This window comes from Mauremys mutica, chromosome 17, assembly GCF_020497125.1.
Source record: "Mauremys mutica isolate MM-2020 ecotype Southern chromosome 17, ASM2049712v1, whole genome shotgun sequence".
NCBI lineage: Eukaryota > Metazoa > Chordata > Testudines > Geoemydidae > Mauremys > Mauremys mutica.
In genome coordinates, this window is record NC_059088.1 from 28812294 (window position 1) to 28825147 (window position 12854).

The window sequence follows — 12854 nt, forward strand, 5'->3', positions numbered from 1 at the left end:
GGCCGGGCGAGGGTCCCGGGGGGCCGGGCGGGAGGTACCAGGTCTGGGGGCCGGGGGAGGGTCCCGGGGGCCGGGCGGGGGGTCCCCGCGGCCAGGGGCTGCACCGGGGCCGGTTCCCAGGCAGGAGCCGCGGAGGGTCCCCGCGGATCCCGCCCCCCCGGCGCGCCAGGGGTTAACCCGCCCCCCAGCCCCCCCCCCCTGGCAGCTCCGCAGCCGGCCGGGCTCTGCCTCTGTCATCACTTCCGCCCCCGGCCCCCGGCGCTGGCACCGAGCTGGGGCTGCGGCTGCGGCGGGGCCGCCATGGGGCTGTGAGCGCAGCACCGGGGCCGCCTCCCCCCGCGCCCCGCGCCCCCGCCGCTGCAAGGACGGGGCGGGGGGGCTGCTCGCAGAGGTGAGGGGGGGGTCTCTGCAGCGGGGGGGGCAGCGGCTCCTGGAGGTGATGGAGGGAGCGGGGGGGGAGGTGCTGCGGGAAGGGGGGCTCCTGCAGGGGGGGAGGTGATGCAGGGAGGGGGGGCTCCTGCAGGGGGGGAGGGGGCAGGACGGGGCGGGGGGGAGGTGATGCGGGGGGGGGCTCGGGCGGGGGGGGAGGTGATGCGGGAAGGGGGGCTCCTGCAGGGGGGGAGGGGGATGCTGCGGGGCGGGGGGAGGCAGGAGGACGATGCGGGATCTGCTCCCAGTTTCTCCGCCCGGCAGCGGGGGACGCCGCGGGGAAGGATTTTCCCAGCCCCGCTCCGGTTTTGGCGCGGGCTGGGGGGGCCTGTGCGGCCCGGCTCTGGCTCTGGCTCAGGCTGCGGCTGGAGCAGAATCTGCTTTCGTGTCACCCGGGCTGGGAGAGCCCCCCCGGCCCGCGCCGCATCCCGGCCTGGGCCGCTCCCTGGGGTGGGGGGTGGGGACCCAGACCCCCCGTGCAAGAGGCACAGATTTACCCCCGGGCTCTGTACGCCCCAGTTGGAGTCCAACCCCCCCCCGTGCCCGCCACCCCCACGTGGGGACCGCGCCCCACGGGTCTGACCGCGTGTGGGGGGAGCTGGGGGGGTCCCAGCCCAGCTGGGTTTGGCTCCAAATGCGCTGGAGACGTATTTAAACCTGGCAGATGGGTTTTGGGGGGAGCCTTTGCCCCCCCCCCCACCAGGGGCTGAGGGAGCCCAACTGGCCCCTGGGCGCAGAAATCAGCCAGGTCCCCTGGGGCTGTTTCTTTTAGTCTTATTCTGCATGTCAGAGTAGCACCGGGGGGGCCCGCCCGAGATTGAGGGCCGCCCCCTTATGCCGTGCCCTGACCGAGAACCCGGGGCCGCCCCCTTGTGCCAGGCGGACTGAGGATCGGGGCCGCCCCGTTGTGCCGGGCGCTGTGCAGACCCAGGGAAACGCAGTCCCTGCAATCACCATCTGAATGGGCCTAGGCAGGATTATTCTCCCCTTTTACAGTTGGCACCGGAGGCCCAGAGGGCATCAGTGATGGGTCCAAGGGCCCTCGGGGAGCGGGTGGCAAAGCCAGGAATGGGACCGAGCTCCCTGGTGTCCCAGCTGGGTGCCCTGTCCCAGATCAGCCTCCTCCCAGCAGCTGCAGCCAGGCAGGAGGGGTCTGGTGCCGCGGCCCTGTGGCGCTGGGCACTGTGCGGGCAGAGGCAGACGGAGGCCCTGCGTGCCGTCCGAGCTGTCTGCCCCCAATACTCTAGGGGTTACACGCCCCTAGTGGGGGTGAGGGGCATGGAGAGGAGACCTGTTCACCCCCCACTAGAGCCCGCTCCCCTCCCAGAGTTGGGGAGAGAACCCAGGAGTCCTGGCTCCCAGCCCGCCCTGCTCTAACCACTAGACCCTGCTCCCCTCCCAGAGCCAGGGAGAGAACCCAGGAGTCCTGGCTCCCAGCCCGCCCTGCTCTAACCATTAGACCCCGCTCCCCTCCCAGAGCCAGGGAGAGAACCCAGGAGTCCTGGCTCCCAGCCCGCCCTGCTCTAACCACTAGACCCCGCTCCCCTCCCAGAGCCGGGGAGAGAACCCAGGAGTCCGGGCTCCTGTCTGGGCCTGGGCTACTAGATTGTGGTGCCCCTGCAGCCTTGGCTTGGTCTCTCTGCTCTGGGTAGCCTCTCCTGGGGTGTTCTCTGCCCCCAAGGCCCAGCTGCTGCCACCTGTGGAGTCCCCAGCGGTGTGGGCATGGGGCAGGGAGGGGGGTGAAGCAGGGGCCCTCCCCCCACCCCCCGTCTCGGGCTCCACGTGCTTCAGGCTCCCCCCTCCCCCCTTCATTATGGTCTCTGCACCTACTGCCTCTGACCCATCCCCCTCCATTTCCTGTCGCTCCGCTTTCAGGTCATGATGTGGCTGCTGGGCCTGGCTCTCTGACCTGCACCTCGTGACCACACGCAGGGGCGTGATGAGCAGCCAGGACACCTGGGTTCTCTGCCCGGCTGTGCCACTGCCTGTGCAGCCTTTCCCCACCATTCAGGCTCTTGCCTCAGTGACACCTCCGTGGCCTCATCCTGCGCTGGGTGTGTCACTGATGGAGGCCCGTGGCAGTGTTATCCGGGGAGAGGGAGCCCTGGGGGACTCTCCAGGAGCCTGGAGGGGAGTCAGAGCCGAGCTGGGGATGTGCTGGCAGCAGCAGCATATTGGGACCCCCTTGTGCCAGGGGCTGCACAGACACCCAGGGGGAGAGAGACCCTTCCCACTTCACAGGGAGACTGTCTGAGCTGGGAACTAAACCTAGGTCTTCCAAGTCACAGACCAGCACCCGAACCACTGGGCCAGCCAGCCTCCGTGCCTCAGTTTCCCCTCTGGAAGTTGGGGGGCTGCTAGAGCAGGGAAGTGGGGTGCATGGGGCTGTACTCTCTGTGCTGCCAGTGGCTCTGACATACCCATGTGGGGCTCTGGTCGAACTGCCTGCAGCCTCTCTGGGGCTCCTAGGACATAGTGCAAAGAGATCTAGGCAGGGCCTTGCGCCCAGGTTCCCTGCGCTAGGGTCTCTGGGAGCAGCCTCCAGCTACCTCCCTTCCCTGGGCAGGGTGCTCTGCCTGGGAGCTGAATGCCTGGGGCTCCGGCTCTCTGGGCGGCTTGGAGACATCTCCCTGTGGGGTGGGCCAGGCAGGAGCTCCAGACGCTGCTGTCCCTGCTGCCCATGGACACTGGACAGGAAACGGCCAAGCCCCCGGGTGCTGCCATGTGTGGGGCTGCGTGATTCCCTGTCGCCCCAGGTCTGATCGTTCTGAGGCTCCCGCCATGCTGAGCCCAGCAGCAACTGTCTCAGACCCCTGGGGCCGGCCCTGAGCTCCGTGTCTCCACGGGGGCCATGCGCAGAGCTGTGCGGCCTAGTAACCTGGCTCATCGGGTGTGTCTGGGGCAGGTTGGGAGGGCCAGGCCTGGGCACAAGGGACGGTGGTTCCAGGCCCTGCACCATACGCAGCGCCTCTGTCGACAGCATGTGAACGGGGCCTGTACTGTGCGTTCCCCCCACGCCCAGCCTGGAGCAGGCCGGCTACAAGCGAGCGGCTGCCATCCTAGCTCCTGGCTGCCCACGTACGGGCGGGCGTGGGAGGAGGCTCAGCGAGCCAGACGTGAGGGGTCTGAGCCCTGCCCCAGGGTCCCACAGCCACGTGTCCTGGGGCTGCGTAGCTGAGCTGTGTCCTGGAGCTGCTCACCCTGCTGGGCGGGGAGGCTCCTAGGGAGCAGCTCCCCCAGCTGGGGCTGCCTCCACTCCCCACGGGCCCCATCGGGCGCGGGATCCCCGGGACTATCCCCCAGAGTGGGAAGGGGGTGCAGAGACTGGGGTGCGTCTAGGGACTTACTAGAACAACTGCTGAGCGATGGGGGGCAGGGCTGCGGTAGCAGGGGGCTGCAGGTCGGAACCGAGGAGCACGGACAGAGGTCTGTGTGCAGCGGGGGGGCATCGCTGGTTGGCACTGAGGGGTTCAGGTTGTGTTGGCTCTGGTCAGTTTGACTTGATCACAATCACCCCCAATTCCCTCCCTTCCCTCAGCCCCCAGGAGGGAGTTGGGGGGAGCCGTAGAAGCTGCCGGCACTTTCTGGGCTGTGGGTCCTGGAGCCGCAGGGTGGGAAGGGGGGTCTCTGGCTCTCCTGATGTGTTTCTCTCCCCCTTCCCCTTGGTGCAGGGTCTCCCATGGGCCTGACTAGCCGGACCTGGATGCCATGGAGCTGTGTGCAAAAAAACACCCGCCAGGTAACAGGTCCTCTGGCCCCGGGAGGCGGGCCCGTGTAATGGGGAGCGTCACATTTTCCTTCTGCTCGTCCCACCCACTGCTGGAGCAGAGTTCCTTTAAATATTTAAATGAGGCTAAAGTCATTGGGGCGGGGGGCTATCGTCTGGGGGCAGTGAAGGGTTTTGGTGCCAATGGGGTTCCATGGAACCGGACGTACACTGCAGACATTGCTTCTCTTCTGGGGGTCAGGACTGAGGGGCCCAGCCGAGCTGGGGGGCTGCGGGTCGGGATTGGGTGCCCAACTGAGCTGGGGGGCTGCAGGCAGGGGCGGCTCCAGGCCCCAGCACGCCAAGCGCGTGCTTGGGGCGGCATGCCGCGGGGGGCGCTCTGTCAGCACCGCGAGGGCAACAGGTGGCTCCGGTGGACCTCCCGCAGGCATGCCTGTGGAGGGTCCGCTGGTCCCGCGGTTCCGGTGGTCCACCAAAGCCGCGGGATCAGCGGACCCTCTGCGGGCACACCTGCGGGAGGTCCACCGGAGCTGCCTGCCGCCCTCCCGGCGACCGGCAGAGCGCCCCCCGCGGCACGCCGCCCTGCTTGGGGCGGCGAAATGTCTAGAGCCGCCCCTGGCTGCAGGTTGGGAGTGAGGAGCACCGGCAGAGCTGGGGGGCTGGAAGTTGGGATTGGGGGGCCCAGCCGAGCTGGGGGTCTGTGGGTCAGGATTGGGGGGCCCAGCCGAGCTGGGGGGCTGTGGGTCTGGATTGAGGGGCCCAGCAGAGCTGGGGGGCTGCAGGTCGGGAGTGAGGGGCACCGGCAGAGCTTGCAGGGAGGGTGGGCCCATGTCCCATCAAGGTTATCCTGTACCCGGAGTGTTGGCCATGGGCTGGCATAGTGGCCCTGGCGGGGGGCATGTGCCAGGGCCCATCGGGCTCCGGCTAACCCGGGTTCTGTTGCAGAGGAAGAAAGGCGGGTGAAGGCCAACGCCCGAGAGTACAACGAAAAGTTCCAGTATGCGGTGAGTGCCACGGAGGGGTGTGGCGACTGCCCCTGCCTTGCAGGGCCTGGCTAGTATGGGCAGAGGGGCTGGGCATGGCTGATGGGGTGGGGGTCAGTGACCCATAGACTCTCTGTCTCCAGTCCCACCCCAAAGGTTTCTCCCCATCTGTCCCCACGCCCCTAACTCTGCTCTCCTCTCCTGAGCAGGGTTACTGCCGAGGCGGGCTCTGGCTTGGGTTCCCCGCGTGGGGCTGGGGGCGTGGGGCCCAGCGGGGAAATGCGGGTCTTGGGGGGGTGGCTCTGCCTGGGGGATGTGGGGCGTACAGTGCTGGGGGATCGTGGTTCTGGATTGCGGGTCACCGTCCTCGTCTGACTCCTCTAGGGGTCGGGGGGTAGGAGCTAAAAATGGGCTTTTGTCCATGAGAAAATTCTGCTGCTGAGTATCTATTAATAACGCGGAGCTGAAGGCGCTGGGACGTCCCAGCTGGGAGGGGGGTGGCTGCCACCACAGCCGGGCACCACACCTCCCTCCCCCTGGCTTCTGGAGGGCCCACGGGAGTCCCCGACGCATTTACTTGTCTGGCTAATTAACCAGCTGCTTCCGCCAGCGCTGCGGTGTGGGGATGGGAGCAGTTCACCTTGGCCTCCCCCCCCCTTTTTTTTTTTTGCTGTGGGAGGGGGCAGGGAAAGGTTATTTTTAGCTGCTCCCTGGGCCCAGCCTCTTGCTCTTCTTGGTGCTATTTCAGGACAGCTCGGCGGGGCGGGGGTCTGGCATTGGGCGGTGGTGGTGCCCTGCCTGGTGAGCTGTCAGAGGGTGGGGCCGGCATCACTTCCAGAGATGCTGGTTCTGCTTGTTCGCCCCGTCCTTCCTCCTGGGGCTATCGACATTTCCCCCCCCCCATGTACAGGGGGGTAAACAGAGGCCGAGAGAGGGCCCCTCCGAGTCAGAGCTGGGAGCAGAACCCAGGAGTCCGGGCTGCCAGCTCAGACAGTGGTTTTCCTCCTCTCTGAGCCTTGGGGCGAGTGGAATCTAGGAGAGCTGGGGGGGGGTGATTCTTAGGGGGTCCCCATGGCTGGGGTTGGGCCCTTCAGGGTGGGACTCGTGGTCTGTGTCTCCCCTAATCCTGCCCATCTCCCCCCGTCTCTCTCCAGAGTAACTGTATCCAGACCTCCAAGTACAATATCATCACCTTCCTGCCCGTCAACCTCTTCGAGCAGTTCCAGGAAGTGGCCAACACCTATTTCCTCTTTCTCCTCATCCTGCAGGTGGGGGGGACACGGCCCCTCCCTCCCTGGGTACCATACAGTGACTGGCTTGGGGGGGTCCCCGGGTGGAACCCTGCTGGGGATCCCTGCCTAGGCTAGGGGGGTCCAGTGCCTTCTGCATGGAGCATCCCTCCCTGCACGGGTGCCCCCTGCTGGCCGGGCTGGGTAGCGCTGGGGTCCGTGGGGCGGCGATGGTGGGGTGCCCTTTGTGTGTAACCCCACCCCCCTCTCTCCAGCTGATCCCCCAGATCTCCTCGCTCTCCTGGTTCACCACCATCGTGCCTTTGGTTCTCGTCTTAACTATCACAGCTGTCAAAGATGCCACTGACGACTACGTGAGTGCCGCGCCGTGCCCGGGGTGGGGGCAGGGTGCTGGGGGGAAGCAGCATTCCCTCCAGCTGCCCCTGGGCATGGGGAGGTGAAGCTGGGTTCGCTGTCCAGTGTGGGGTCAGGATGGAGCAGGGTGCTGCTCGGGGGCAGGGGGACGGGCACTGCCAGGCCAAGCTGCTGTCCCCCCCACTCCTGGGAAGGCCCAGGCTCGGCAGCCCAAGTTGGGGGCAGGTGGGGGGAATGGGGCCCCTCCTGGGATCCCCTGACCGAGGTCTCTGCCCTCCCCTTCCAGTTCCGCCACAAGAGCGACAACCAGGTGAACAATCGCCAATCTCAGGTGCTGATCAACGGAACGTGAGTGTCCTGGGGGAGCCCCTGGGGGGCCACAGGGAGGCAGGTTCCCCAGCTGAAGATGGGCTGTCTGCCTCCCCCAGCATCCGGCACAGAAGTCCCATGGGAGAGGGGCTGGGGGAGCAGGTCACCTCTGAAGAAGGGTTGAGGGGGGGTGGTTCAGAGCCGCTGCTCTCAGGGCTCGGGCAGGGAAAGCCCTTGGAGCACAGGCACAGCTGAGATGGGGAGGGAGGGGCTCCTGCTCCCTGGCCCCCCTGACTCTGCTCCTCCCGCCCCCTCAGCCTCCAGCAGGAGCAGTGGATGAACGTGCGCGTCGGAGACATCATCAAGCTGGAGAACAACCACTTTGTGGCGGTGAGTCCAGCCCTGCGGCCTGTGTGGGGAGCTCCCAACCCAGAGGTGCCTTCTAGGTGGGGGGCAGGAGTCTCTCCCCTGTCCTGGGGGTGAGGGGTCCTCCCCGGGGGATGCGCTAGCGCCTGCCGCCTTGGCAAGGGGCGGTCTGGGCAGCCGGCGGCAGGCTGGCCTGTCTGGGTCTCGGCAGGGCGAGGAGCCTGCGTCTCCCCCAGTGGCAGGGATACGGAACGTCAGGGTTGGGGGAGGCGGCAGGGACCCCCATGGCAGCTCAGCCCTGGCTGTTCCTCTCCCCCGACAGGCTGACCTCCTGCTCCTCTCCAGCAGCGAACCCCATGGGCTGTGCTACATAGAGACGGCCGAGCTCGACGGGTGAGTGACCAGCCTCTAGGGGTGTGGGGGGCACCCAGCATGGATGCTGCATCCGTCGGCAAGGGCATTCAGAGCCAGCAGGATCTGCAAGCCGGGGGCAGCGTGGGGCCTCAGCGCCTCCCAGACCGAGCCTCTGGGCTGCAGGCCTCCTGCTTGGCCCCGTCAGTTCTGCCCAGCGAGTCCGACTGAGCCAGACGCCTGCGGCCGCTGCTGGCGTTGGCAGGGCACCCGGCAGTGTTTTCAGAGCACTTGGGTTTCCTGGCCCCGGAGCCCAGTGTGGGGAGTCCGAGACTCGCCCACAGAATAAAGGTTACGTTATCGGCTGACCTGGCCCGCGTCCCACACAGCCGGCGCTGTGTCTCTCCCCAAAGCCAGCCCTTATCCCGGCTGAATTCAGGAGAGTCCCGGGGGTGAGCGTCGCTTGCTCGGTCTTTGCGGCCCCTCCATCCCCAGGGGGGGTTGAGTGAAGACCCAGCCAGGCCGCCCTGGCCAGCTTCGTGACACAGCTCTGCCCTGGAGCAGTTCGTCCCCCCGTTGGCACCCTCAGGCTGGTAGCGCCAAGCCCAGTGAGTTGCTGCCCAGCGCGATCGCAGGCCGTTCCCGCGCTGGCACGGCCGCCGGCCAGGACAGGGGCATCGCGCTGGGCGCTGCACAGACGCAGCGGGAGACGGCCTGTCCCCAGCACTCGCGCTACATGCACGAGACAGACCCAGGCTGGGCAGGGAATGGGGCCAGGTGCCCGGGCCCCTGTTCTGTGCCCTCGCCCCGGCCCACGCTGCCTCTCCTCCTTCCAGAGAGACCAACATGAAAGTGCGCCAGGCCATTCCTGTCACCTCGGAGCTGGGGGACATCTGCAAGCTGGCCCGGTTTGATGGTGAGTGCGGGGGCCAGGGCAGCCCTGCACGCTCAGCCGTTCTCTCTCTGCATTCTCATTACGTGCTTTGGGGGGTGGCACTTTTGGGGGTTACCTGAGGGGTTGGGGGTAAATTCCTACCCCTTGCTCACAGCGGGAGGGAGCCCAGTCTGTGCCCACCAGGGGAAACGCTGCCCAGCCCCCAGCTGCTGGCCACACAGGCGCTCCGGGAGCCCTCCCCTTTCCCCGTGCAGCCCACGTCGGTACACTCGAGTGCCCCGTCCCCAGCTTCCGGCACCCCCAGTGGGCACCAACTCCAGGGAAGCAGGGCCCCCGGGTCCCTGGTTTCCCCCCAGTTCGACACTCTCCTTAGCAGGAGGCACTTTGGCTGGTTTGGAGTAAAGCCAAGGTGCCGTTGGTTTAGCAGAGCTCGAGGGAGAGGCCAGCTCAGGCCAGGCTCAGGGTCTGGGAACGTACGGCCGCAGGTAAAAGGAAAACGTAAGACGCAGTTTATAGCCTGGCCTTAGTAACCAGCGGCTTTCCTGTCTCATTCGGCATTTCTCGCCCGCTGCCTGGTCCCTGCAGCGCTTGTCCCGGCCAGAGAGTTGAGACCCCTGAGGCAGCCCCTGCTGGCGGAGTCCCTGTCAGGGGTCACCCCTTGGGCCGGTTCTGCCCCGACACACCTCTGCCAAGAGCGCTCGGGGGTGGCTGGTCCCTGGAGGTCTCCGGCCAGGAAACAGGCTGTCTGGCGGGTGTCCTTGTCCCCAGCAGCCTGGGGCAGCTCCCTGCCTCCCCTCTCACGGCACCTCGCTCTGAAATTGTTTCCCACACACACGCCTCGCAGTGCCGACCCCATGGGCCAGGTACTGAGGAGATGGTCAGACACGGGGTGATCGACCTGCCGGCTCCTGCCAGGTGTATCTGTGTCACCGGGGTGTAGGGGGCAGAGTCTCCTTCAGTGTAGGTGCAGGTGGCTCGTCCCCGGACCCAGCACTGCTCCTGCCCCGCTCCCTCCAGCGCCCCATGCTGGGAGGGGCCGGGAAGGTCTGAATGAAGCGCTCAGCCCAGCCTGAATCCCAGCCCCCGCGCCCGGGTTGCCCGCAGTCTGTGGGGCTGGGCTGAGGGGTACCAGGCTGCTGGCTCTCTCCCTAGGTGAGGTGATCTGCGAGCCCCCCAACAACAAACTGGACAAGTTCAGCGGGACCCTGTACTGGAAGGAGAACAAATACCAGCTGAGCAACCAGAACATGCTGCTGCGGGGCTGCATGCTCCGCAACACCGAGTGGTGCTTCGGCCTCGTCGTCTTCGCAGGTGGGGGCGTGGGGGGGATGGTTGTGTTAACGCCGGGGCCTGTCCCCTCTCCCCACAGCCTGCTCTGCCATGTAATCAGTCCTCCCCATGGAGGGGGCTGTTCCCGGCCCTATGAGCGACCAGGTGTCAGGCAGAGCTTCAGCGGGGTGTCACGGACTCACAGATCGTGCCCACTCTTGGCCCCGTGCGGTCCGTGGGGGGTGCCCCTTTCAGTGCGACAGCCCTTCTCGGGGGTCCACTCTCCCGGGGTCAGGCCCCTCCACCTCCTGGAGCCGCAGCTCTCTGAGCCTCAGCACGTCTGTCTCTGCCGTGGGCCCCTCAGGGAGTCCCCTCGCTCTGGGCCCCCCGGGCCTCGACTCCTCCCCCCGCCCCCCCTGTTCTCTAGCCGGGAGTGACTCTCAGCCCGTGTAACACAGGAGGTTTATTGAGCGTCTGAACCCAGCACAGGAAACTCTCCGGGCCTCAGGCCTGGCCTCCCTCAGCACATCCCAGTCCCCCTGCAGCCAGGGGGGCTCTGCCTGTTCCCCCTCTCCAGCCCTGAGCCCCCCTGCTTCCCAGCTGGGCCTCCCATACCCTGGCCCCAGGCCCCCTCTGTCCATTGGCTTCTCCCCAGGGAAACAGGGTCGTAAACAGGAAGGCCTGGGTCTCCTCTGCACTCAGCCTCCTCTGGCCCCTCTGGCTGGAACCGGCTGGTCAGGTCACTGGGGTCCTCTCCCCGCAGCCCATTGTCCCCCACTGGCCAGAACCGGCTGTGACTCCTGAGCCGGGTCTCCGGGTCACCAGTCGCTGGGGTCTCCATCCTCCAGGCCATCGGCCGGCGTCCCAATTCCCTCTCCGGTCCTTTGTACCAACAAACTCCCTCTCCCCTCCCTCCTTAAACCAGTAACACCCGGGGACACTGAGTCCCACCCCCTGTGCATGCAACCCACTGGGAAACACAGAGAAACCTAGAACCCCCCCCACTTCGTCACACGGGGTCCCTCCGCACGGGCCGGGAGGGGAGGGTCCCGGCGGGCACTGGGGTGGGGGCTCCCGGTGACGTGTTTCCCACCCCCCAGGTCCCGACACCAAGCTGATGCAGAACAGCGGGAGGACCAAGTTCAAGAGGACAAGCATCGACCGGCTGATGAACACGCTGGTGCTCTGGGTGTGTGGGTGAGACGGGGGCTGTGGGTAGGGGAGACGCCCCTGGTGGGTGGAAGATCTGCCGTGTGCTGGTTCCGTTACCGTGGAGCAGCAGCGCCGTCGGCTCCAGTGTGTGGCACCCGGAGCTGCCGCCCTCCCGTCCCTCCCCTCTGGGGGCAGAGGGCAGGGGCTGCCCTCTAGTGGTGCCAAGGTGCCAGGACATGATGTTCCTGGAAGCTTTTAAACCTGGGATGGAATAAAGAACCGCAGAGGCCCCAGCCCCCGGGGGTGCGGCCGGCCCCGATCCTGGGCTGGGGGACATGGCCCCAGCCCCTGGGGGTGCGGCCGGCCCCGATCCCGGGCTGGGGGATGTGGCCCCAGCCCCCGGGGGTGCGGCCGGCCCTGATCCCGGGCTGGGGGACGTGGCCCCAGCCCCCGGGGGTGCGGCCGGCCCCGATCCCGGGCTGGGGGACGTGGCCCCAGCCCCCGGGGGTGCGGCCGGCCCCGATCCCGGGCTGGGGAGCAGTGCCAGTCTCTCTATGCACTCTGACCCCTGCCCTCCCTCTGGCAGATCTTCGGGTTCCTGGTGTGCATGGGGGTAATCCTGGCCATCGGCAATGCCATCTGGGAGCACGAGGTGGGAGCCTGCTTCCAGATCTACCTGCCCTGGGACACGGCGGTGGACAGTGCCTTCTTCTCTGGCTTCCTCTCCTTCTGGTCCTACATCATCATCCTCAACACCGTGGTGCCCATCTCGCTCTACGTCAGGTAGGCAGCGCCTGGGGCGCAGGGCTGGGGGCTGCTGCCGGCGCTTCCCTGGGGCAGGGGACACCGTCACTTGGGGGGCAGAAGCCCAGGCCCGGTGGGGCCGCCTGGGAAGGCCGGGGAGGTGGGCACATGGGAGATACGGGTAGAAGCCCAAGGCAAAGGGCCTGTGATTGGGGGGGCTCTGGGAAAGAGGGTGCATGGAGGGGAATCCAGGGAGTGTGGGGTGGTGGAGATGGGGGGAGGGACAGGAGTCCAGTGGAGAGGGGGGCCCAGGGAGTGGGTACCAGGCTGTGGGGGGTGGGGAGGTGCGGGGAGGGGGTACCAGGCTCTGTTTGAGGGGGGTGCCTGGGGACAGGGAACCTGGCTGTGTGTGTGGCGGTGTTGGGGAGAGGGTACTGGGCTCTGTGTGTGTGAGAGCACCCGGGGAGGGGGTACCTGTCTGTGTTGGGGGGCAGGTGCTGGGCTGTGTTTGGGGGGAGGGTGTTGGGGAGGCGGGTACCTGGCTCTGTGTGTGTGTGGGGGGGGGGGTGTCCGGGAAGGAGGTGCTGGGCTGTGTCAGGGGGATGCCAGGGACAGGGTGTCTGGCTGTGGTGGGGTGCCGGGGAAGGGCAGTGCTGGGCTGTGTGTGTGTGGGGGGGGTGCTGGGGAGGGGGTGCTGGGCTGTGTGTGTGGGGGGGGTGCTGGAGAGGGGGTGCTGGGCTGTGTGTGTGTGGGGAGGTGCTGGGCTGTGTGTGTGTGGTGGGGGAGGTTCCGGGATGTATGTGGAGGTGCCAGGAAGGGCAGCGCTGGGCTGTGTCAGGGGGTGCCTGGGACAGGGTGCCCGGCTGTGTGGGGGTGCCGGGGAGGGGGTAACGGGCTTTGTGGGGGGTGCCGGGGCACGACGGTACTGGGCTGTGTGTGTGTGGGGGGTGCCAGGGAGGGGGTGACGGGGAAGGGTGGCGCTGGGCTGTGTGTGGGGGGGTGCTGGGGAGGGGGTGCCCAGGGAA

General features: G+C 67.4%; 1 protein-coding gene across 1 annotated transcript; it reads left to right on the forward strand.

Annotated features, from left to right (window-relative positions):
• Positions 1-257: 257 nt before the first annotated feature.
• On the forward strand, positions 258-11872 carry LOC123351743 (phospholipid-transporting ATPase ID-like). Its single transcript, XM_044991337.1, has 12 exons — positions 258-391; positions 4101-4168; positions 5102-5160; positions 6294-6407; positions 6644-6742; positions 7030-7091; positions 7370-7442; positions 7741-7811; positions 8606-8685; positions 9817-9975; positions 11034-11122; positions 11672-11872. Exons 2-12 carry the CDS (start codon positions 4138-4140, stop codon positions 11870-11872), a joined length of 1038 nt encoding a protein of 345 aa, XP_044847272.1. The 5' UTR covers positions 258-391; positions 4101-4137.
• Positions 11873-12854: the final 982 nt, after the last annotated feature.

Excerpts from the sequence above, each read along its gene's own strand:
- LOC123351743 (XM_044991337.1), top strand. The coding sequence starts at position 4,138 with ATGGAGCTGTGTGCAAAAAAACACCCGCCAG. Across the intron at positions 4,169-5,101 it reads TGCAAAAAAACACCCGCCAG|AGGAAGAAAGGCGGGTGAAG; the intron begins GTAACAGGTCCT and ends GTTCTGTTGCAG. Across the intron at positions 6,743-7,029 it reads AAGATGCCACTGACGACTAC|TTCCGCCACAAGAGCGACAA; the intron begins GTGAGTGCCGCG and ends CTCCCCTTCCAG.